Here is a 22,830-nt window from a genome sequence, read left to right as displayed (position 1 = left end):
TTACCTTTAAATTTACATTGAATTAATAATATATTCAATCACAATAATTTCATACTATAATTAAATACACATTTAAAAATATATGTTAAACATACTGTCTAAACATATGTTAAGCAGATATAAAACTATTAATGTTGTTTACTTCATAATTTAAAGGAAAGTGAAGTCACAAGTTATTAATTCCTTAATTATATTAATGCACAGCTTCATTATTAAAAAATAAGAAAATGACAGGATATGTTTACATTTATCAAGAGTATGAAGAAAACACATGAATCTGCCCATCAAAAACACAAACTGCCCGTCAAAAAGAGGTTCTTTTTTCTTATAACACAAGAATATCAATAAGGTATATAATATAATATATAAGGTACAAAATGTTATACTAATATAAATACAAGTAAGTAATACAAGTACATTGTTATAATAAAATTATATAAATGTAAGTTACTTTTTTTTTATCAATATGATATATATTAGTGATAATCTTAAGAATGTATAAGAATAGTAATATGATACGAATATAAGAATCATCTCATAATGCTCAGAATATTAATAACTTCACGGTCAGAATATCCTGATGGAAACGCTCTCCCTGTTCATCACTGACAGAGCCCAAATTTTTTAGGATAAAAGTCTAGGTGGGAGTGTAGGAAATGAATTTTTAATGACATCGTACATACTAAATGTTTGTAGTTTTTTAACAGTTTATTAACAAAAAACATAGTTTTCATCTTTTTTGTTGCCTAAAAAACATTAACAATGTCTCTGAAGGACTTCCATGCAGCTAATGCACATTTGCTAAGTTTATCTTTAAACATTAAATCCTTAAGCATTTTTTTTTTTATTTGTGGACTGATAAATGTACTCTCCTTGAACTTACCATCACTCAATTTAGAAAAACTTATTGTTAAATGATTAAATCCTCATTCATCTTTGTCCAGTGCCTTTACAAAATGTTTCATTGGTCCAAGTTTTATGTGAAATTGTGACTGTATGATCTTACCACTCTTAATTAATGATATATTCTTTACATTTTTTCACCAGGCATAAAGTTCTGATAGAATGGCCAGTTCTTTACCTAGTAATGACTTTTTGTACCATGACTAGCCCAAAAACAAAGAAAACAATATTTTGTAAACCTTCCTTGTAAAACAGGAAGTAAAGCACAACTTTCAAATCACTGCAAACTTGCCACAAATGCTCTTTGTATTTTATTGCTTCTAATACTGATGCCACATTTTCATATATTTCTTTCATGTAGACTGCATGAGCTAATGGACGGATGTCTGTTTGTAACCATTACCTTATAAAACTGCTTTCACGCTAAGTTAGTAGAGTCAATAAAAAGATGCCATTCTTCAGGAACATGCTGAATTCCAAGCTCTTTCATCAGGACATCGACATCAGTACAAACGCACAATGAACTTCTCATAGTAAAGTAAGTTGAATAAGTTTTATTTCATGTTCCAAACACAGTAACTTTTGTTTTTTCTGCTCAAAGATTCCACTGTTCTCTAGACTTCAGACATTCAGCTTGCTGCTTTAATAACGTTAAAACACAAACTATATCATTAAGTTCATATTGTTGAATTAAGTGAGATTTCTCATTGGATACAGGAAGAAATTTTTCAACATCCACTACATTTTCAGATTATTTTTCTAAAAATGTTGGATTAGGTGGTACAGGTACAGGTAACTTCTACCCCCATCTGGTACCAGCTTGGGACCTGAGGATACATCTGCATATTTTATGAACTTTCTTTTTTTGAATGAAAATCCAAATATATTTGTCGTACAAAAGTAGCAGTCTGTGAAGTGTGATCCTTAGGTTCACACCAAACCATCAGTACAGTAAATAAATAGGAGGGCTCGCTGTTTCCCCTTCAACCATTCAGTTACTGAGCACAATATAGAAATAACATGAGGCACCAGATTTTATCTTGATCCCTGGGTGCGCAATCAAAATAAAATTTATAGCCAGTTTTTATTTATTCATAAATAAGTCTTTCTTTGAGATTTACGCATAAATGTACCTCTAATGTAACAATAATTGTCTAGATAATTTGAGCATCCACAAACTTTTGCAGAGGCCATGTAGCAAATAAAAATGAGAAAAAAATCTCTTCAGTATTATAAAGAATTTATGAAAATATAGCAAAACACTAATAATTGTGTGAACACAACACACAGTATAGACAATTGAAGCTAGATTGAATAAAATTTTAAGCTTTGTAGTTGGCAACAACAGATGTCTGTATGTTGTCATCATACATGTCTACTTCTTATGATACAATGTATACATAATTTATTTATTTTTTCTTTATTAAGCATATATCCATACTGTTTGAAAGTAAAAATACAGAAACTATTATGAATTGTAACGAGTAGTTGATCAAAATGAATTTATTATAAAATAAATTACAAATTTATGATTTATGTAACACCTTTACATAGTAATACAATTTCAATAACACATTTGGGATCAGCACCCAAATTACAGTGAGAAAAGTTGTGTAACATGTTAGATTCAAATTTTGCATTGACAGTGTTATTCCAACATTTGGCAATGTGTTTAAATTTAAACAATGTTTTATTTAAATTTAATAAAACATTTAATTATTTAAAACAAATAATTTTAATTAACTATTTTACATCTGCAATGATATTAGATTAGAAGAAGTAATTAAATTTTTAGTAACTAGAAGCAAAGTATATAATGCGCTAACACCAATCAACTATTTATAATCTAATCACATGTTCATTCACTTCATTCAATTTAATGCTGGTAAAAGAGTAGTCGATGAAACACATGATGTTACTGTTCCCAACTGTGGGGTATGTTTTGCGAAACTTTTTCTGTTACCTAGCAGAAGTTGTATCTTCAGTTGTTGGATTACATAATCTCTCACAATCACAATATAGTGATGCATATAAAGCACAACAGAGGTAAGAGGTACAATGCTTTCTCTTTCATTAAGAATAATGATTTTCATACACAACCAGTCCCAGTGGTGAATAGAGTAAAGGTGTTGCTTGTAGAGCTGAAAGATTTCCTGCGTTTTGGTGGGCTTGGCCTACTCTGTGTAGAAGATGATGGTTAATTGCTTTAGCCCTCACTTTCTTTACCAAGCCCGGCATGAAATGCTTTTTTCTTGAGAATGGCAATGCCATTTTCTGGGACTTGCAACTCATATCTTGTCGCATTCAATCTTTTGTTTATGGTAAATGATATATATAAATGATTATAATTATTTTATTGATTTATTTTTTTCAAAGTACAATTTTTTCCTAAGTAACTAGAAATAAAAAAAAAATTATCATAAGAGCTGCGGTTCCTCTATTATGTTTTAAAATAAATATCTAAACATGAATCAGGTTTAAGATAATTTTTGATTACAAAACATTGTTCAGCTGTTCTTTTGCAATTTTAGGACAAATTAATAAAAACTGCCAAGTTTTACTTTAGTAAAAATCTAAAGCTATCGTGAAAAGTCCATTCTCTACAATGTATAGACAAATATGGCATGTACATGAATTTTGGTAAGAAAAAAAACAATGTCTTACTATTTTGTTATTTGGATCACTATATCTTATGAACATATCTGCACTACACTTTTCCCTAAAAACAGCTTTCCAAAACAGCTTTAAACTCAGCTTTCCACTCTTGGGCACTTGTTGTACCACAACACCAATTTTTGTAGAAATGATTTTATAAATCCACCACCCATCCATTTCTGAACCCCTTGTTAATTTCATTATACCGATTAACAGACAAATCTTTATCTTAATAAAGAGATGGTATTCAAGCAGTGTCCAAACAATAGGAGTAACAATAAAAATCTCCAACTTGAACCGACAACTAAAGCCTTTGAGTAGCCTTTAACATAAAGTTATGTGTTTTCATTCAGAAGAATAATCGCCATTGAGAGCAGTCTGCACAGTTTGATTTGTCCAAACTCCTTCAATTCATAATAAGATTCTGATATCGCTGCAGTCCCAAGTTCCATGAATTCTGCTAGTAGATTCTTTTATTCCCAAAATATTGTGACAGTAAATTTTCAGTTCAATAATATCATTTGAATCTGTTTGGCTTGCTCCTCTCTGATTTTCTGGCACTATGCCTATGTCTCTCATAATATTAGTATAAACATGAGATTATAATCTACAGGTTTTAGTTTCACTGTATGCTTGCTCATAAAAAATGAATTACAAAACACATCTCACAGTTGAAAACAGCAATATCATCATGTCTTTCATCAATTGCTTCTTTATCAGCACTAAACAGAATGAAGAAGTGGTTGAACAAGTGATCATATTGTAAATTCCTGATCTGTGACTTTTGTGCTATACAAGGCATGCAAGATACAAGTGATACCATATAAAGTTGATTTCTTTAAATTTATGATGACACTATTCAAACAGTCAATGTGATGAACAGAGTGAAAGGGCCAATTTCAGGGCTGAGTATCAGCTATAGTTTAGTCAGCTTCTTGCTTAGTATGCATAATTTTTGTGAGAAAGGCATCAGGAAAACTATTAAAATATCCATTTTACTCAGTAAGCCTAACTAATGATGTTCAGTTTTTATTAAGATTGGCTCTGCATTTTTTTTGGAAATAGATATGTTACATGTCAGGTTATCTGTTGAGTTATGACTCCTTCAGAGACATAAAAATATTAATTATTATTATTATTGTGAACTAGACTCCTTGAGTCGATTGGAATTTAATGACTTGGAGGTTGCTGCATGGAAATCATTTCAAAATGTGGTAAACAGCTTCCTTAGAAACCATAAGGCCAGTACTACAAAAAACTTGTAAGTAAACTCCTTCAAAACTACAAAGAACTTGGGTGTAATATGTCAGTCAAAATCCATTTCTCACATTCACATTTGGATTTTTTCCTTCGTAAATTCAATTCTTTCAGTGATGAACATGAGAGAACGCTTTCACCAGGAGATATCTACAATGGAACATAATACCAGGGAAAATGGAACCCAAAAATGTTAGCTGATTACTGTTTGGGTTTAAAGAGATATCTACCTACAACAAATTACAGCAGAAAATCCAAAAGAAATAAATTTTACGTGAGTACAACATGCATGTAATGTATTGTCATATTACGTTCACCGTACTTTTGGCTTTCAAAAGAAATTTCATTTACAAAAAAACTGAGCCCGATTGAAAAAATCTATTAACATATATGAAATCAACATAAAAAATACTATAAGAATCAGATAGAGAGAATCAAAATTAAATTTTGTTGACCAGTGTAATTTGTGTCAAGTCCAGATGTGTAGAGAAATTATAAGCGTGTCTGAATGTTAGGTTAGTTTCATGTAGTGGATACATTAGTTCCATTACTGTAACCTGAATCACATATCTACCTATCATTTCTCTGCTGGTGTACACTCTTACATTCCACATGTATCCACCAGAGGAAAACAATTTGTATAATATTTTCCCACAATATATTGGTAAAACCATAATCTTCCTCAGAAAGAAACCACAGTTTCATGTAATCACAGGTCTGAACTTCAAAGGTGAAAGCTTTTTAATAGTTATTTTTTAAGATAACTAAATTTTTTACTATATATCATTTTCATCTCTTGTTTCATTTTCACAGAAATGTGTTAATCTTAACAATAGTTCAAATTTGTTTCTTGATATTACCTGACTAAAAATATTATTGTAAAAAGGATTTTTAGACCAGTATTCCTAAATTTTGTTTTTTTTTGTCCAACTCTAACCCAATAATAAAACTAATAAATGCATACAGTTCACCAAAATTAAAATATTTTCTAGATGGCCCTAATGATTCTGAAAGAATTCCTTTTAAAATCTTTTATTCCTAGCATGTGAAAAAAGCAATGCCTGACTGGAATGTTGAACTTTTAAAAAATATTTAGTTAAAAATAACTTTTTTCACTTACAGCATTTAGAGTGAAGAAACTGTAAGGCTTGGCTTTAGTTATTGGTTAGATTTTGTTGAGATGTTTGAAACTAAGAAGTCAGAAACAAATACAAGTTCTTGTTGGTATTAATTTCCTTTTCTCCATTAATGAGGTAATATTTACTATGGGAATAATTAGAATTCTTGTTTGTAATAAATTTATTTTATGACCATTTCCATGCAGTTTCCATGCATTATTGCCGTTTTAGGCTTGTCAGTTCCTCAGGTTTTTATATACTTAAAATAAATGATTTCTCTTTTTTTCCCTTATGAAACACATTTATTTGACGCAAGAGCCTAATTATTACTTTATTTTATGATTATTTTTTCTAAATTCTGCTAATATCCATTGTGGGTAGTTGTAATTCTGCATTTCGTACACAATATTATGGGTTTGGATCTTGGTCAAGCTTACCATTTGAACTCTAGCTTCTAATATTCATTGCACATAAAAAAATATGGGAATTGATTGGGTTTTAACTACAGAATGAAAGTCAATACACAAACAAAGCAATCAGTTATAAGATAAAGATTTTATTTATTTTTTGTACAGCTAAACTTTAGTAATTAATTACTACTGACAAGTGTTTAATAGTGAAAACCCTTATTTTTATTATTTTAGTAAATTTAATGAGTGCACTCATTGTTTTTTATGAAGGTAATGCATTAAGTATATCTCTTTACGTGATTATTTTTGTAATTGCTTAACTCTGAAATCACTTCATTGCCTTTCGTCAGATCATTAGCAAATTTCAAAGAATTTAAATAGTCAATGACAATACAGGGATACCAACTTCATAAAAATTACTTCAGTTTTTTTGTACTTAAATCCCACCTACAGTCTAAATTAAGGACAATTATATTATCATTAAGAACCCTATCTCTATAACTGAGCTTAAATTAGAAAGCAATTGAAAGTAAGTAGTTTAATTACTTTCAACTAGAAATAATATGTAGACGTTTTAATAACATTAATTATTTCAAGAAATAATTAACTAATATTGAAAATACCAAATTAGGCATAAAAAAATTGTATTGTTAGATACATAATTAGTATCTACCAAACATACACAATATATATATTTAGTAGTATTTAAAACTACTTTTCTGCACCCTTTTTAAAGTGAATGTACTACCAAGTAAGAAGAAGTTGACAGCAGTAGGCGCTCTACGAGTTGATAAGTTTTGTTGACGCCCAGTACTTTGTAAGTAAATTTATTTATGGTTGTTATTATCATACCTAGTTTTAAAGGTCCACTGCGTTTACTTTTACGTATCATTTTTAGTGGATTTATGGAAATGAAATTGTGCGTTATTCATGTGATGATTAATATTTTCTTTGAAATTGTATAGCCATGCAGTCAAAATGGCTTCTAATGTAGGGTACTTATAAACTATCGCAAATGGTTTAATTTATTTTAGGAAAGCAGTTACGTTTGATTATTTATTTTTTTCAGAAACAGTAGAGTGAAGTTATGTTTTTAAAATATTTAAATTTCAAGTAATTGATAGTCTGGCCGATTTATTGGAATTATTGCCTGTGGCAGTGCATAGCTTGTCATCCTAACCTTTCCTTAATAGTTTACCGTCTTAATAATTTTAGGTAATTACTGTATGTATTGAAATAATTGTCTGACAATGTTATTGGTTCATAATACATAACACTCATTTCTATTTAATAAGTAATTTTTTGGCGTTTCATATATTGCACAAATTGAAATTAAACTACAATTGCTAGCAATAGGCTAACAAGAGTCGAATTTATAACCTATTAAATATTATTGCCGTAGTAATTCAAATAAATTATATTCTTTTGTGACTTTTTTTTTGTAAACATGCTCATTTTTGTTTTGTAGGTCTGTCTTATTTTGTTAGGCCTGTGAAGTAATCTGCAGTCCTTAAATTTAAACTTCAGTTAGGTATTGTAATAATCAAGTTTATTGTAATATGTTACTTTTTATTAATGGAAAACATCTGTGTATGAACTTAATGATAAGGATTTTAAATGAAGAAATAGTTTATCCATACTTTTATTTCATAAATTTGCTAAGAGTTAATGAAACTGTTGTAGACTATTTTTGTTTCATGCTACTCGCATTAGGTGGAAATTTTTTATTTCATTCCGAATAGAAGTCTAGATTAAGTCTGAATTAATTATTGGAAAGCTATGCCTTTTAAACCAATTTTATGGTTATGAACTTTAAAATAATTTGAAAATAGAAAAACAAGAAATGAATTTGTTAAAAATAAGTTTTTTTGTGAAATAATTGTAGTGTGTTTTTCTAATTTTCTTAATTTTTATTTCCTTTTAGTGGATTTATGTTATAACAAAGATTTTTAGTTATTTTTTGGTTGCTGTTAACAAGTTTTAACAGGAATATTCCTTAGTTGGTAAAAAAATTAGGCATATTTTAAAAATGTATGATTGCTGCATTTAAGATTTCTGTTGTTCTACTTAAGAAAATGATTCATCTTAATTATCAGTAATTCTTTTCTGTTGTTTATTGTGTAATTTTCTGTAAAAAATGTAATTAACTTTTCTTTAAGAAATTTCTGTAGTAGTGCAGAATTTAAATTACTATGAGTCCTTATCAAATGTTACAAAGAGCATTGTATTTATAAATGTTGTATGTATTTACATTTCTAATCTTGTTACCTTAGAACAATTTTTTCATTTGTTCCCATTTTGTAATTTTAAATCATGTATAACAACATTCATCTAGTTTGCACGGAACAAAAAATTAAAAATAAAATTTCAAAAAGTATACATTACAAGGGTTTGCAATCTATATTAAAAAAAATTGTAATTGTTTAAAAATGTTGCTATTTTTTATTTTTAATAATTATGAAAATTTTAACAAAATAGTTCCACTTAAAGGCCATTTAATAAAATGATTAAGTGTAAAGATTAATTATAAAATGTAATTCAGAATATAATAAATTACAGAAAATCCTTTAAAAAAGCCAGTTCAACGTTAGTACTGTCAGAAAATATAAAATACCATTTAGTACATATTGAAAAATATGTTGTTTATTTTTTTTTTAGAATATTGATAAAAGGCCTATGTATAATATTTTTTTAATTTATTATTTTTTTAAGCAAGTATTATGTTTTTAGAATAAACTATATCTTGATCTTGTAACTGAAATTGGATACATGCTGGTTTAAAAAATCTTACAATTTTACTTGATTTATTCATTAGTGACTAAAATATATGTAACATTTCAATTATCAAAAAAATTAATTATTTAAAGTGGTTATTCAGAAGTTTCAAAATCAAATCCTTGTCCAATTTGATGTTTTTCATGATAAAAATAATATTAATTACTATTTATTTGTTTTAAAAATTGTTTTCTGGTGTAATCTGCTCTCTAGTTTGGGTAATTCAGCTGTTTCTCTGTTATTCTGTTGAAAACATTGAGATTACTTTTGTGAATTAATTTAATCATTTGTATTTTACATTCCACTATGTGTTTTGTTGACAGAATTTCGGATGACTAAATACTGTTTATTGTTGCTAGTACTTAATTGAATTAATGTTCATAAATGTGATAAAAAATTCATTTATAGTTTTTCATTTGTAAATGTGGAATAATAACTTAGGCACAATGAACAAATTATATTTATCTTTCTGTTAGATTAATTTCAACTGTGTGATAGTATTGTATTCTAACCAGTATTGTATTCTCTTAGTGATTATATTGTGGCTTTTATTTAAACCACAACTGTCCATCTAATATGAGAATAAGTGTAGAGCCAGTGCTAATATTACTTTTGTTCATATCTGTTATCACTTCTACGATTGAAATGTATATAAAAAATCAATTTTCTTAGTTGTCACAACAGTTTGTATAATGTAAAAACATTTATCATTATTGTTTAATTCAAATTTATTTTTAACAATCTGGAGTTATCCCCAAGCATTTTAAAAATCTTGTTTGAGAAATTATTATGTTTTAAATAGCCTATAAAGTATGTCTAAGCCGAACTTCTTAGAGAAGTAAAAAGGGTAATCTGTTACACTTTATGTTAATTGGTAAGAAGAGACTAATGATCTGTATGTGCCATACCAAATAATAGAAAATATTAGCATTAATGTAACATGATATACCGTAACCATTTAATATTTAGTTCATAAATGTAAGAAAGCGTAATAAGTAAAATGTCATTTTATTTTACCCTTTTATTTATTAGATACATTCATAATTTATCATAAATGTTAACCTGTGTGTGTTAATGAAGAAGGAAAACTATAAATATTTGTTTTTTTTTCTTTTTTAGGAAGATTTCAGTTGCCAAATTAAAATTTTTTAGTGAGTAGAGATCTTTTTTTATTAGTGTTTTTTATAAAAAAATATACGAATATATATACTTCAAGAAATAAGTATAAAAGTAACATATTTAATAATATTACATAAATATCTTTTATAACATGTGATAATCTTGCTTCAAAATGCTTGACTGAATCCAGAACTTTGTAGTTAAAAGTTAATAAATTCCAAATTTAGTGATTAAACATAATTTTTTTAACTCTTGAATGTAAAAGCTTTTAATATAAAATACCATGTTTTTTTACATACTTTTTCTATATATCTAGGCCAGTTATTATATATTTCTTATTGTTAAAAGTGTCAACAGTTGTCTTTTTATTACTATTAAAACCTTTATGTAATTGTTTAATTTATTTTCACAATTATTTGATGAAGGCTGTTTTGGCACATGTATGTGTCAATGAAGTCATACACATATTTTAACTTTGATAAGCAAGATAATAAGTAAGATTTTTCTCTATTCCTTCAAGAATTACAACTACGAGGGACACTCAAAAGATTATCTACCTCCTTAGAAAGAGTAGTGGTGGAGAGGTAGGTCATCTTTATTTTTCAATGTTCATCCCTTGCACTTCCACACACTTGCTCAATTTAGCCAGCATAGAGGTTATGCCAGAGTTAACAAATTTTTTATGTTGCTCCTCAAAATACCCTGAAACAGCTGCTTTCAATTCATCATCGTTGTGAAAATGTCTGCCTCGAAGGGTTTTCTTGAGGTTTCTGAACAAGAAAAAATCACTGGGGGCCAGGTCTGAACTGTAGGGAAGGTGAGGAAGTTCTTGAAATCCACACTCCCTCAAAGTTTTCTTTGCAATGTGTGATGAGTGAACTGGAGCATTGTCATGCAAAAGCAAGACGCCTTTGGTTAGCTTCCCTCATTGTTTTTCCTTTGCTGCCTGTAGCTTCTGAACATACTCAGCGTATACATTACCAGTGATAGGTCTGCTTGTGCTCCATCTATTCAATCAACAAAAGTTTTTTACCATCCCAGAAATTTGTGGCCATGATCTTCCCAGCCGATGGCTGGGTCTTGAATTTTTTGGGTGTTGGGGATCCTTTGTGTTAACAGTGTGTGGACTCTTGTTTGGTCTCAGGATCCGAGCAATGATTCCATGTTTCATCACCAGTCACCAACCTGCTGAAAACATTTGTAGGATTCCTTTAACGCAGCTACAAGTTTTCCGCACTGAACTGCGCACAACATTGCTTCTGATGTGGTACGAAGTTTCATGGGATCCATTGGAACTGACTTTTGTCATGTGTAAATGGTCATGAAGTATTGTTATAATGGTTCCTTTGGACAGCTCACATTCTGTAGCAAGTATTGCAGCCCTAACACACCTGTCTTCTGTAACTAGTCTGTCCACTTTCTGGCAGATGTCAGGTGTGGTTGCTTCCACATGTCTTCCTCTGCAGGGATCATCTTCAATGGATTTCCTGCACCACTTAAATTGTTTGGATCAGAATTTCGCTTGGTACTGTGAAGGCGTATTATCACCATACAGTCGCCATCGAACTATGAATGTCCTTTAGACATTTCTCTTTTTTTGGTGAGAAACTTTATGACTGATCAGGGCTCCAATTTTTACAAATCCATTGCCATAGCTGAATTACTAACTTCAGAAAACTACTGCATCTACACTAGTAAAAGAAATTCAGTCTCAATTAGGTCATAGCACATATATATTATGAACTACATATAGGTATCAAACACATCTTGATAAGTAACTCGCAACAGCCCAGGTAGATAACCTTTTGAGTGCTTCTTGTATAATGTAATTGAGTTTTTCTGCAATCTTGAAAACATGTTTTGAATTCATCACTAATGTTGCAGTTGATATTTTGGTATTTATCTCTTAAGTGATTAAGAAACCTTTTGTGCTTAAGTATGTTTGATCTGTGTTACTAAGAATCAGATTAAGTGTATTTCTAAATGTAATGTTTGAGCAGTTTGAATTTACAGCTTGTATGTGATAAATGTAAAATTTGCAATTTTTCTTTTCTATATAGATCCTATTATGCACCTTCACCTACAGATAGACAATTCTAGTCAAAACAGAACTGACTTGAAAATCATCTATCAATGGTTTTGAACATCAAAACTCTTCTGCATAATTTCAGCAGCAGAATTAATGTTGTAGAATAAATAATACTGCCTTTTGTCCTTCTTTTGTGGGTGTGTGTGTGTGTGTGTGCACACGCACTCTTGCCTGTTTGTGTAGTACAGTATTATAACAAACTGGTCTTATGATAGAGAAGTACTCTGCATGTAAGGTTTGTGATATTCTTACTAAATTTATATACTCCATGAGGTGATTTTATAATACAAAAATATATTATTATTTACATGGAGTAAAATTTTACTCTCTCTCAAAACCACAATGAATGAAGGATGGTAACTCATTTATACAAATTATTTTTGAACTTTAAATTAGTATAAAAAACTGGTTTTTATGTTTGAGCTTTGAAATATATATATATATATATATATTTTTTTTTTTTTTTTTTTCAATAATTGTTGAGTCTAGCCACAGTTGAATGACATCATCTTAAAGGTCTTTTCAAAAATAAGGTTCTAACGTCTTCATTATTTGAAATAGCGTAGATTAGAGAACATTTTAATTTGACTCTTAAGGCCCAATACTTGTTAAATTCAGTTGACGATTTCTGCTAGATAGTATAACATATATTGAAGACCAGTATACATATAGCTGAACTAACTGTTCAGCTTTTAAATAGATTTTTAACTTTAAGTGTATGTATATTGTACTCTAAAGATTCCATTAATGTATAAGCTTTTCATACATATTAACCTTTTGATTAATCTAGTTGAATTCTATCCCTGTAGTAAGACTGAACCTGGTCATTGAAAACGGAATTCACTGGGAGATGTACACTCTCACAGACGTGCAATAATTATTACACTATTAATTTTTCTCTTTAATCTTCCATCTAATTAAATAACATAATTTTTTTCAATTATAGGTTTTATTTGTTTCCTGAAAATGCCCTGTCCAATTAGGATATTATTCTTGTTTCTTATACTTTTGTGTAAACTTTCCTGGGTTTTCAGTAAGAAGATGCATATTTTAGCATATGTCTGTTTAAGGAAAACCATTTTTAGCTTTTTTCTGGAGCGGTACATTGTTTTATAACATTGTTGCTACAGCCTTTATACAATTAAAAGGAAGAGGAAGAAAGATTGTGTCTAACTCAGGTCCTGGGTCATTATTTTCTATTTTCATTTAAAAAAACTGTGTATCAGAATCGTGCAGATGCTTATCATTAATCATACTGTGTACGAGGTTGATAATTTAAGATCAGACTGAGTCGATTACATTTTTATAGTGACATCATGATATTATGCTTCATAGCCAACATTTTGTTTGATTCTAATTCATTTCACATCCTGGCTTGGTAATCCATAAATCTAACGAGCTATGGGTATGCGCATTACATGAATAAGGAATGTGCAGCTTTATTTATAGGCTGTGAATCTGAAAGCTCAATCAGGTATTTGAAGATATCAGATAATAAAAATCATTCAGTCTTTCACAATATGATTTATGGATTTTCTTAAAAAATTTTATTTTTAATTGTGTCTAGATTCATAAATTTTGCCATTTTACTTCTAAAAAGCATGAAAGTAATATGAATACATGTTTAATTAAAAAAAGAAAATTTTTCAGCCCAAATTTTTATACCTTTTATTATTAATAGTATGGTTTTAACTCCAGATAGATCTATAACAGATAATCATAACAGATAGATCTATAAAAAAAAAGTATTACTTGTTTTTATTATGTCTCTGTGATGTATAGTCATGTTTTTTTTTAACTTTTGTGCTATTGCAGTAATATTATTTGCATGTCAATATTGTCTTTTTTATTTTTTTCTGTGTAACTAGCTAAGTGTTTAGAATCAGAAGGATGTCTTTATGCCATTAAAAATTGTTTATTTCTTATATTACATGTTATACAGTATCTCAAGTTATTCTTGGAATTCTGTTAGTTTATATTAAAAAAAATATTTTAAGTAAATGTATTTTACCTAACTTTTACTTCCTGTTATAAATTAAAGAAGGTTATATTCAAGATATGTTAAGATTAAGTTTGTTGAATAGTGAAGTTTTCTTGAATGGGTTTGAAAAACTAAAAACCTGTTTTTTATACAAATTGAAATAAAATTTGGTTATTTAGAACAAAAAAAAAAAAAATAATTGAGTGTGTGCTGAGGAATTGGAAATTGTTAAAGAATAATTTATATAAATGGAATATAATAATTGTCCTTCACTCAGTATTTTTAAAGGAGACTTTAAAATTTTAATCCTTGTAATTATAATTAATAAATGTTTTTTATTACAAAACCACCTTATGGAGTATATAAATTTTGTTTGAATATCAAATCTTACATGCAGTACTTCTCTATCACAACATTAGTTTGTTATATGAACAACTTGAATGGTTCATTTCATTTTTCTTGTCCTTTATTTAATATACTGTTTGTATTTATGATTTTTTGAAGGATATAACAAATTTATAAGCTGTGTTGTTTTCAATTTGCTCTTTTATACTGTTATTTTCTTCCTTTTGAGTTAGAAAGATAAATTATTTAAAAGAAACTAGCAAATATTCTAATTGAAAACACAATGAAGTAATCTAATTGAAAAATAAAACAAACCAAATCCAGGCTCAATAACTTAAAAAAAATCTTATATAATTTACAGATCAGTTGGGTAAAGCAGCATTATGCAGACAATTAAATGTGTAGTGGTTGGAGATGGAGCCGTTGGTAAAACATGCCTCTTAATTTCTTATACAACAAATAAATTTCCATCTGAATATGTACCTACAGTAAGTACACTAAAACGTAATAATAGTTTTATATATTTAATAAATAATTCAACATTTAATCTTCATTTATTATTAAATAATTAATTGTTGGAAAAAATGTTTTATTGTACAAATATCTTTTAGCTATGTATTATATTAAAAAAAAATGTTATGTTTATTATTCATTTTCAATCTTAAAGTAAATTGGTATTTTAATGGTTTATAAAAAAAATAAATTCAGTGTTTTGATAATATTCTTTGCATCAGTAAAACAAAGCCAAATTACAAATTCGTAACAGATTTAACAATTTTCATAAAATTTTATAAACATGTTTAAACTGAAATTTTCATGAAGTAGATTAAAATGTTACATTTCAAACTTTTTAAAAAGGTGTGGTAATCATTAATATACTTAGAAAATATTACGTACTACATTGATTAATTTTAAATAACAAACAATAAAACAGTAAAATAATAAATAATAGAGATCCTTCAAAAACAGTGAAAAGTAATAATAAATTTAATTTAGGTAGTATATAGTTGGAAATGCACAGACTGCAATGTGGATTACATCAGTATGACTAATCGATCCTTATCGACTAGGATTAAAGAACACAAAGAACGATCTAATTTTGCCAAATATATTTTAGAACAAAATCATAATTACAACCTGAAAAATTTTATTAATATTCTCAAATAAAAAACAAATTTTAGAAAAATCTGATGGTCAAATTGATTTCATTCCAATAAACATAATAGTTGAGACTCCTTTAATGACAAGACGCATATACATATGAATTGTATGTATAAATAACATAACAGTGTTATGTTTTTATATAAATTTTATTTTAATCTAACTCTGTTTAATATGTGAAGTGAATTTATAATAATATGTATTTAATTAACATACTTTCCTGAAGATGGATATATTTTCCGAAAGCGCTAGAACATATTCACTAATAATAATTGTTTGTAAGTGAAAATAATAATTTATAGAAACTTATATAAGTAACATTGATTATATGTGTTTGTTGTTGGAGGTAAGTATTCTTTTTTTTATGCTCCTCGGTTTGGAAGAGCTTCAAATTTGCTTTGTATTTATTTAAAGCTAAATAATCAGGAATGACTTATTGGCATAAATCTTTTGTAATTATTATGTAAATATGAAGCGTGGTTCAAAAGTAAGGGCCGATTTGTAACAAAATGAGAATGGTTGAAAAAATTACAAATTTATTAACGGTTGCACATACTTGCATATCTGTTTTTCTACATAATCACAATTTTGTAGTATCGTGAAACAAGCTTCTTCAAGTCACTGCATAAAATTATGTCACTTGTGATTGTACCCACTTTTGCACAAAGATTTTCAACTTTCTATTTTCCGTGAATCATTGAGACAAACCAGTTTTTGAGCTGTGGGAAAAGATTGTAGTCACTGGGTGCAGATCTGTTAAGGGGAAATTTCCCATGCAAATTTTTCAATTGTTTGTTGTACATGCAACAGTTTAGAAAGTGTTTCACAATTGTGAGGTGATGAATATTCCAGGTTCCATGAAGTCAACCAAATGCACATCCTTCTGGTCTCAGAATGTAGTTATGATTTTCCTTCGAGACTGGGCTTGTTTGAATTTTTTCATTAAAGATGAACAGGAATGACACCACTGCATGGATTGTTGTTTCTTCTCAGTATTGACATACAAGATTCACTTTCATCACCAATGATGATTTGGGGAAAAGTTCATTTCCCTTGTGTTTAAAGCAAATGAAAAAAGCATGTGCAGATGTCATTCTGTGATCTTTGTGAGCACTTGTAAAGCACTTTGTCAGCACCCACTGTGCACACAGTTTATGATAGTCTAAAGTGTCAATCATGATTCTCAGCAATGTTATCTTTGAAACTTCTAGAGAAAGAATGCCATTCGTAAAGCAGTGATTTTCTCTAACTTTTGCATTCACATATTCAATGAGATTGTCATCCAGACACTAGGCCTGCCACTTCTCTTTTCATTGTGAACATTTTAACGGCCTTCCTTAAACTCATGACACCATTGTCTCACTTTTCCTTCACTTATTGCAATAGGCCCATCAATAATGAATTGAAGGCAATGTGGTGGTTACTTACTCAACAGACTACTTGAAGCTATTGCACGTGTACGAACCAGTCAGTATTGCCAAATGCTATTTATAATTTATCAGTTCTTATTTTTGTACCCTGCCTCATAGATTATATACTACTAATGTGCTACTTAATATTGCTTAAATTAGCTGTTATACAAATTTATAGTCAAAAAGGTAATACCTAGCACAAACTTATTTCTTCAGATGAATTTAGCAGATTTCCAAAGAATTTGGAAATCGCTACTGCACCCAGTCATGTTTATATTCATATGTATAAAATGTTTTGTTTGCTCTATCAGATGCAAATCTTAACCAATTTTGACGAAACGTGGGAGGTGCTGTAAATCTATTGGGAATGGAGCCCTATTGATTTTCAACTAAATCTGTTTATATGAACCAGGATTAGAGCCAAAAAAACAGGGTTTTTGGATACATTTTCAGCCTTTTTTTCATTCTACTAGGTGCAATTTACCTTTCCTTTATTTTCCTTTTATTTTAAAGAGATTTCCTTTTATTTTTAAGAGATAAGATGGTTTGAGGTTTATCAACTGCTTTGAACAAAGCCTACTTAACACTAATGAAGCATACAAAATACTTTTATTTATACTGTCATTGGTGTATAATAATTCGTAATAAATACGAAATCAACTGTTTTAATTATATGCCAGTAAAAATATTTCTATTTAAGTGTTGATATCCTAACTGAGTAACTTTAACGGTAATATAATAAATATTAGTTTTTTTTAATTGATTTCCGAAGAATTTGTGGAAACTGCTACTGCACATGGTCAGATTTTATAAGGGGGTATGAAGGGAGGATGGACCAACTTTTCTTTATGTTTGAAGTCTTCTGAACACAACTCTGCAATGTGTTCTCAGATGTAAATCTTAAACGATTTTGATGAAATTTGGTGGTGTATTGTAAACTTATTGGGAATAGAGCTCTATTGATTTTCAAGTGATTCGGTTCACAGGAACTTGAGTTAGAGCTATAAAAAGGGGTTTTTAGGTAAATTTTTAGATTTTTTTGTTCTACTGGTTGTAATTTTTAACAGATTTTGATGAAACTTTGTAAGATGATATAAACCTAGTACAATTAGAACTCTTGGTTTTCAAGCAAATTAGTTTATAGCAGCCGGAGTTATAGGCAAAAGACTAGATTTTTTGGTACATTTTCAAGGTTAACTAAAACTGGAAATCCACCCTTCTGACGCACTTACTGCAACAGTTTTTTATTTTGGAATTTGCAAGCCTTTTAAAGTAAGGTTTTCTCATTTTGAAATAAAAACAAAACAGAAAAATATGAAAAAAACTTTTACACAGAAAAATTACATTTGTTTACTACTTTAATATAATTAAATAATAGCCTTAAAAAAAAATAAAATTAATAGCCTTCAGGCTCAACAAAATATTTTTCATAGTATTTCACCAGCTTCTTCATTCCCTCTTCAAGAAATTCTGACACCAGTGACTAAAACCACTTAACGCTATTTTTCAGTTTGTTCTCATTCTCAAACTTTTGTGATGCAAGCTAATTTTTACAGTGAAGAAAAAGAAAATAATTGCTGGGAGCTAATTTAGAGCTCTAGGGTTGTTTGAAGATTTTCTAATGAAATTTATTTAATTCCCTCACTGTCTGATTTCCCTTCTATGGCCTGGCATTGTCTTGCAAAATCAAAATCCTGTGGGATAGCATCCCACATCATTTTTTATAGCCCTTCTAAGATTTTTACATTTCTCAATTTAGTCATTGCGGAACTAATGTATTCACAGTAGTTCTGCAATGACTAAATTCGACAAGGAAAGCAGCATTTTTGTCCCAAAAAACAGTAGCCGTAAGCTTCTTTACTGAAGGTTCTCATGTGAACTTTGGTTTAGGAGATTATAAACCATTGTATTTCATTACTGCTGTCTTCACATTCAAATGAAAAATCCAAGTTTCATTTCCAGTAACAATGGGATCAAACAATTCATCACGTTAGTTTTTTGTAATGTCGCAAAAATTCATGCGCTGCAGCAAGACTTTTTCTTGAGTGTGTGTGTGTATGTGTTTATTTTAAAATCTTTGGCACCCATCTGGCACACAATTTTTTATATTCCAGTTCTTCAGTAAAAACTTCATAAATCAAAGATCATGAAACATTGAAGAGTTGGGTTTTATAAAAAATATTCAACTTTTCAATCAAATCTTCTGTTATCACTGCCAGCAGGTCGCTACATTGGAGCGACCTGTGTGGCAGTACTTTTCTCGAAGTGTGTGGCAGCACTTTTATTATTTTAGCATCATTTGTAATATTTCTCTGAATTTTAGCTTCAGAATTATTCTTTTCTATCAAACATCTAATCAATCTACTCCTTGTATTTTAGATGTGGCAGGATCACAAACTGCAGTACTTATAAATGGATGAATATAAATTACTAACAACAAAATGCCTTAACTAATGTTGCTTACAGCTGACTATTGATTGAAGTAACTGAGCTACATAAGCATCATTTGTTTAGACCTTATTTTATATTGAACCTAAAGTAAGGATCTTACTTCAAAAATACTCATCATAGCTTACTCTAATAATTTTTATTAAAACTATTTGTTTGAAATTGATGATTTGTTTCAATTAATTTTCATAAAATAGAATTAAAAATGTTTATTTTATCTATAATTAATCCTAGATTAAATTTATTTTAGGGAAAACATATTAAAAAAACTGAAATTACTGATTTACACTTTTAATCATATATTTAAAAATTAATGTTATATCAACATAACAAAGCGTTGAATAATTTTTGGAAGAATAGCGTGAGAAAGGGAAGCTGTAGTTCTAGTTGCATTTATTGGTCCTAGAAAAGCATAAGTGTATAGTGAAACTTCCTAAAAACGGACTCCTTTTAATACCAGACACTTTTAGATTCCCTGGCAGTTTTATAGTGGTATTAATGAATAGAATACTTCACAATAATGGACCTAAATAATAGATGCAGACAATGAATTTACTTATAAAAATGTTCAATCCATTGTGAAAAACAGACAGCAGTTATAAAAATTGTAATTTTTCTTGTTTTATACTCAGTGTAACTAATCTGTTTGTCTGTTGTGAATTGCATTATTCCCGTTTAGATGCTGATGTAATGATCTCAATCAATTGATCATCCAGCGTGATATGTCATCAATTGCTGTGCAAGTGTATACTGTACATTGAACACGTGTAATATTTTTGTTACATATAGTACTGTATTTTTTATTGTAGTATATTTTCTATACATACTTTTAATGCACGTTCAGTTTTGTGTATTTTATAAAAATTGTTACAACCGTCATTACCGCAACTTAAAATTTCTCAAAAAAATAAACTCTTAACATAAAGGAAAAAGTAGCACTTATAAATGTTTTGAAAAAGAAAAACTCAGTGTGCATAATATTGCAAAATATTTTGATGTCAAGAAACCTCTGATAAGTAATATCTTAAAAAGTTCCTAAATGCATGGACTGAATAAGACAGTCGGTTAAGCAAATGTGCATTTCCTAAAACGCCAGGACTAGCACGTGACAATTTGACTTATGACTAGTTTTGCAGGGCTTGTACTGATAATATTCTAGTCTTTGGAACTTTGATACATGAGAAAGCTCTAGAAATTGCTAAAAAGTTTGTTTCAAACTTTCAAGTTTGTTTCTAGAAATTTCATTTTAGAATGTTTGTGGTGAAGCTGGAGGATCGAAATATGTATGAGTTATAAGAAAGAAACATCTTTAATTATGATGAGACTTGTCTTTTTTCCGGGCTTTGCCCAGTAAAACAGTTTCTGAAAGAGGAAAAATATACAGAGGTGAAGAAATCAAAATAAAGACTGACTTATGTTGGCTATGAATTTCAAAAACCATTAATAATCTGCAAAGCCATGGTGTTTTAAGGGTGTAAACATAAATTCAATAGAAATTTAACGGTATTCAAATAAAAAATCTTGGATGACTAGGGATATAATTATAGACAGATGTTAAGTTTTGATTGTAGAATGGGATGGCAAAAGAGGAAAGTCATACTATTCTTGGACAATGCAAAATCCCACCCTGACATTAGCTTAGAAAATATAAAATTTGTATTTCTTTCCCCAAATACTTCAGTATGACAACCGCTTGATCAGAGGATCCTTCAGAACTTTATAATTCAGTACAGAAAAAGGTTTTACGGTACTTATTATCAACAATGAATGAAGTTACTGATGTGTTGAGCTTTCTAAAAACATTAGCGTGTTGGATGCAGTTTTATGAATTCATATGGTAATAAAGCAGGTTACTGCTACGACTATGAGAAATTGTTTCATGAAAGCCGGTATTAAATCTCCACAAACTAACTTCAATTCTAACATTGAAAATCTTTTTGAACCAAATGAAAATTCTGTGGAACACTGTGAAACAAAGAATTTTCTGAACTGTTTGGAAACTACAAAGAGTACCTGATTATTGAAGACTTGCTCAACATAGAGGAGGATGTATCGACTGACATCCATGATCATCTTATTGCTGCCTCAGACTTGATTAATTCCAAAACGAATGACAATGAATTGATGAACCTGGATTTATCATCACAAGTAAGGAAGGTAGGAAAGAGGTTAGAAAATTAAAGCAATATTTCTTAGAAAAATTATTACTAGGTGTTATTGTAATATCATAAGTGCTGTCTGCTTATTGAAAAAAATATGTACCTGGAATTAGTTAAAAACTAAAATATTCAGCTATTTTAAACTATCTACGTATAAATAAATTTCACATATATCTATATTTGATTTTTACATTATTTTTTCTGCACATGTGTTTTGTTACAATGCTGTAACTTCTTTGATTATTATTTTTGTAACTTGCATTGTTTTTTATTCCACTTTAGATTGGTGCAGTAATTCTATTCTCTTATTTTGTTGGTCGATTACAGTAGTACAGTATTGTTATTTTTTATTCAAGTGTGAACATAGAGGACCTAAATTTTGATTATTTTTTTAATTTATACGTAGAAGACAAATAAGGAACTAAAAGACCAGAATAGTAGTTTAAAATTAAAATTTTGAAATTCACTAATGAAGTTATTTTTAGATGTGCATTCATTGCAAAGAGAGAAAATAAAGTTTAAAAATAAGTAAGAGTAGAAACATAGATAATCATATGCAGGAAAATGATGAAATATTAAATATTAGTATAGGAGAACACAGTTTTCCAAAAGTAATGGAAATATTTGTTATTTGAGTTGTAAAATTCTAAGAATATATGTAGGAAGGAGAATAAAAAAAAACTGATATGGAATAGAGATTTAGAAATTTGGTATTAATTCTTAGATTTATTTATATTGATTTTCACGTTTGTTATCTGCTGTTTATTTTTGTTTTTGCATTTTCTGAAAGCTGTAGATGTGTGAATAAGTTTTGCTTAGGAGTGGTGTTTAATCACATTTAAAAAAAAGAATTTCTATAAACAACATTGTTAAGCTGATAAACATCATTGTTTGCTATTTATTTGACTTTCTTGCCATAAATGTTTTTCTTTAGGAAAGTTTTTTTTTTTGTTATAAAGCCTGTAATACTTATAACTATTGAATAAAAGTCAGCAACG

General features: G+C 28.9%; 1 protein-coding gene across 5 annotated transcripts in view; it reads left to right on the top strand.

Moving 5' to 3' along the window:
• The first annotated feature begins 7,036 nt into the window (after positions 1 to 7,036).
• The window catches only part of LOC142318778 (cdc42 homolog), a 35,379-nt gene continuing 19,585 nt past the window's right edge, over positions 7,037 to 22,830 (top strand). For 3 of the 5 annotated variants that reach the window (XM_075355243.1, XM_075355239.1, XM_075355242.1), the window contains exons 1-2: positions 7,037 to 7,160; positions 15,014 to 15,140. In XM_075355243.1, the coding sequence (XP_075211358.1) occupies positions 15,036 to 15,140 (105 nt within the window). In that variant the 5' untranslated portion in view covers positions 7,037 to 7,160; positions 15,014 to 15,035. Of the gene's footprint in view, positions 7,161 to 7,539; positions 7,559 to 10,237; positions 10,270 to 15,013; positions 15,141 to 22,830 lie in introns of those variants that run through there. The other 2 variants (XM_075355240.1, XM_075355241.1) reach the window with 2 other exon arrangements.

Source organism: Lycorma delicatula, chromosome 2 (genome assembly GCF_047948215.1).
Source record: "Lycorma delicatula isolate Av1 chromosome 2, ASM4794821v1, whole genome shotgun sequence".
Lineage (NCBI taxonomy): Eukaryota > Metazoa > Arthropoda > Insecta > Hemiptera > Fulgoridae > Lycorma > Lycorma delicatula.
The sequence above is the reverse complement of the archived record's forward strand: the minus strand, read 5'-3'. Positions and strand labels throughout refer to the sequence as shown.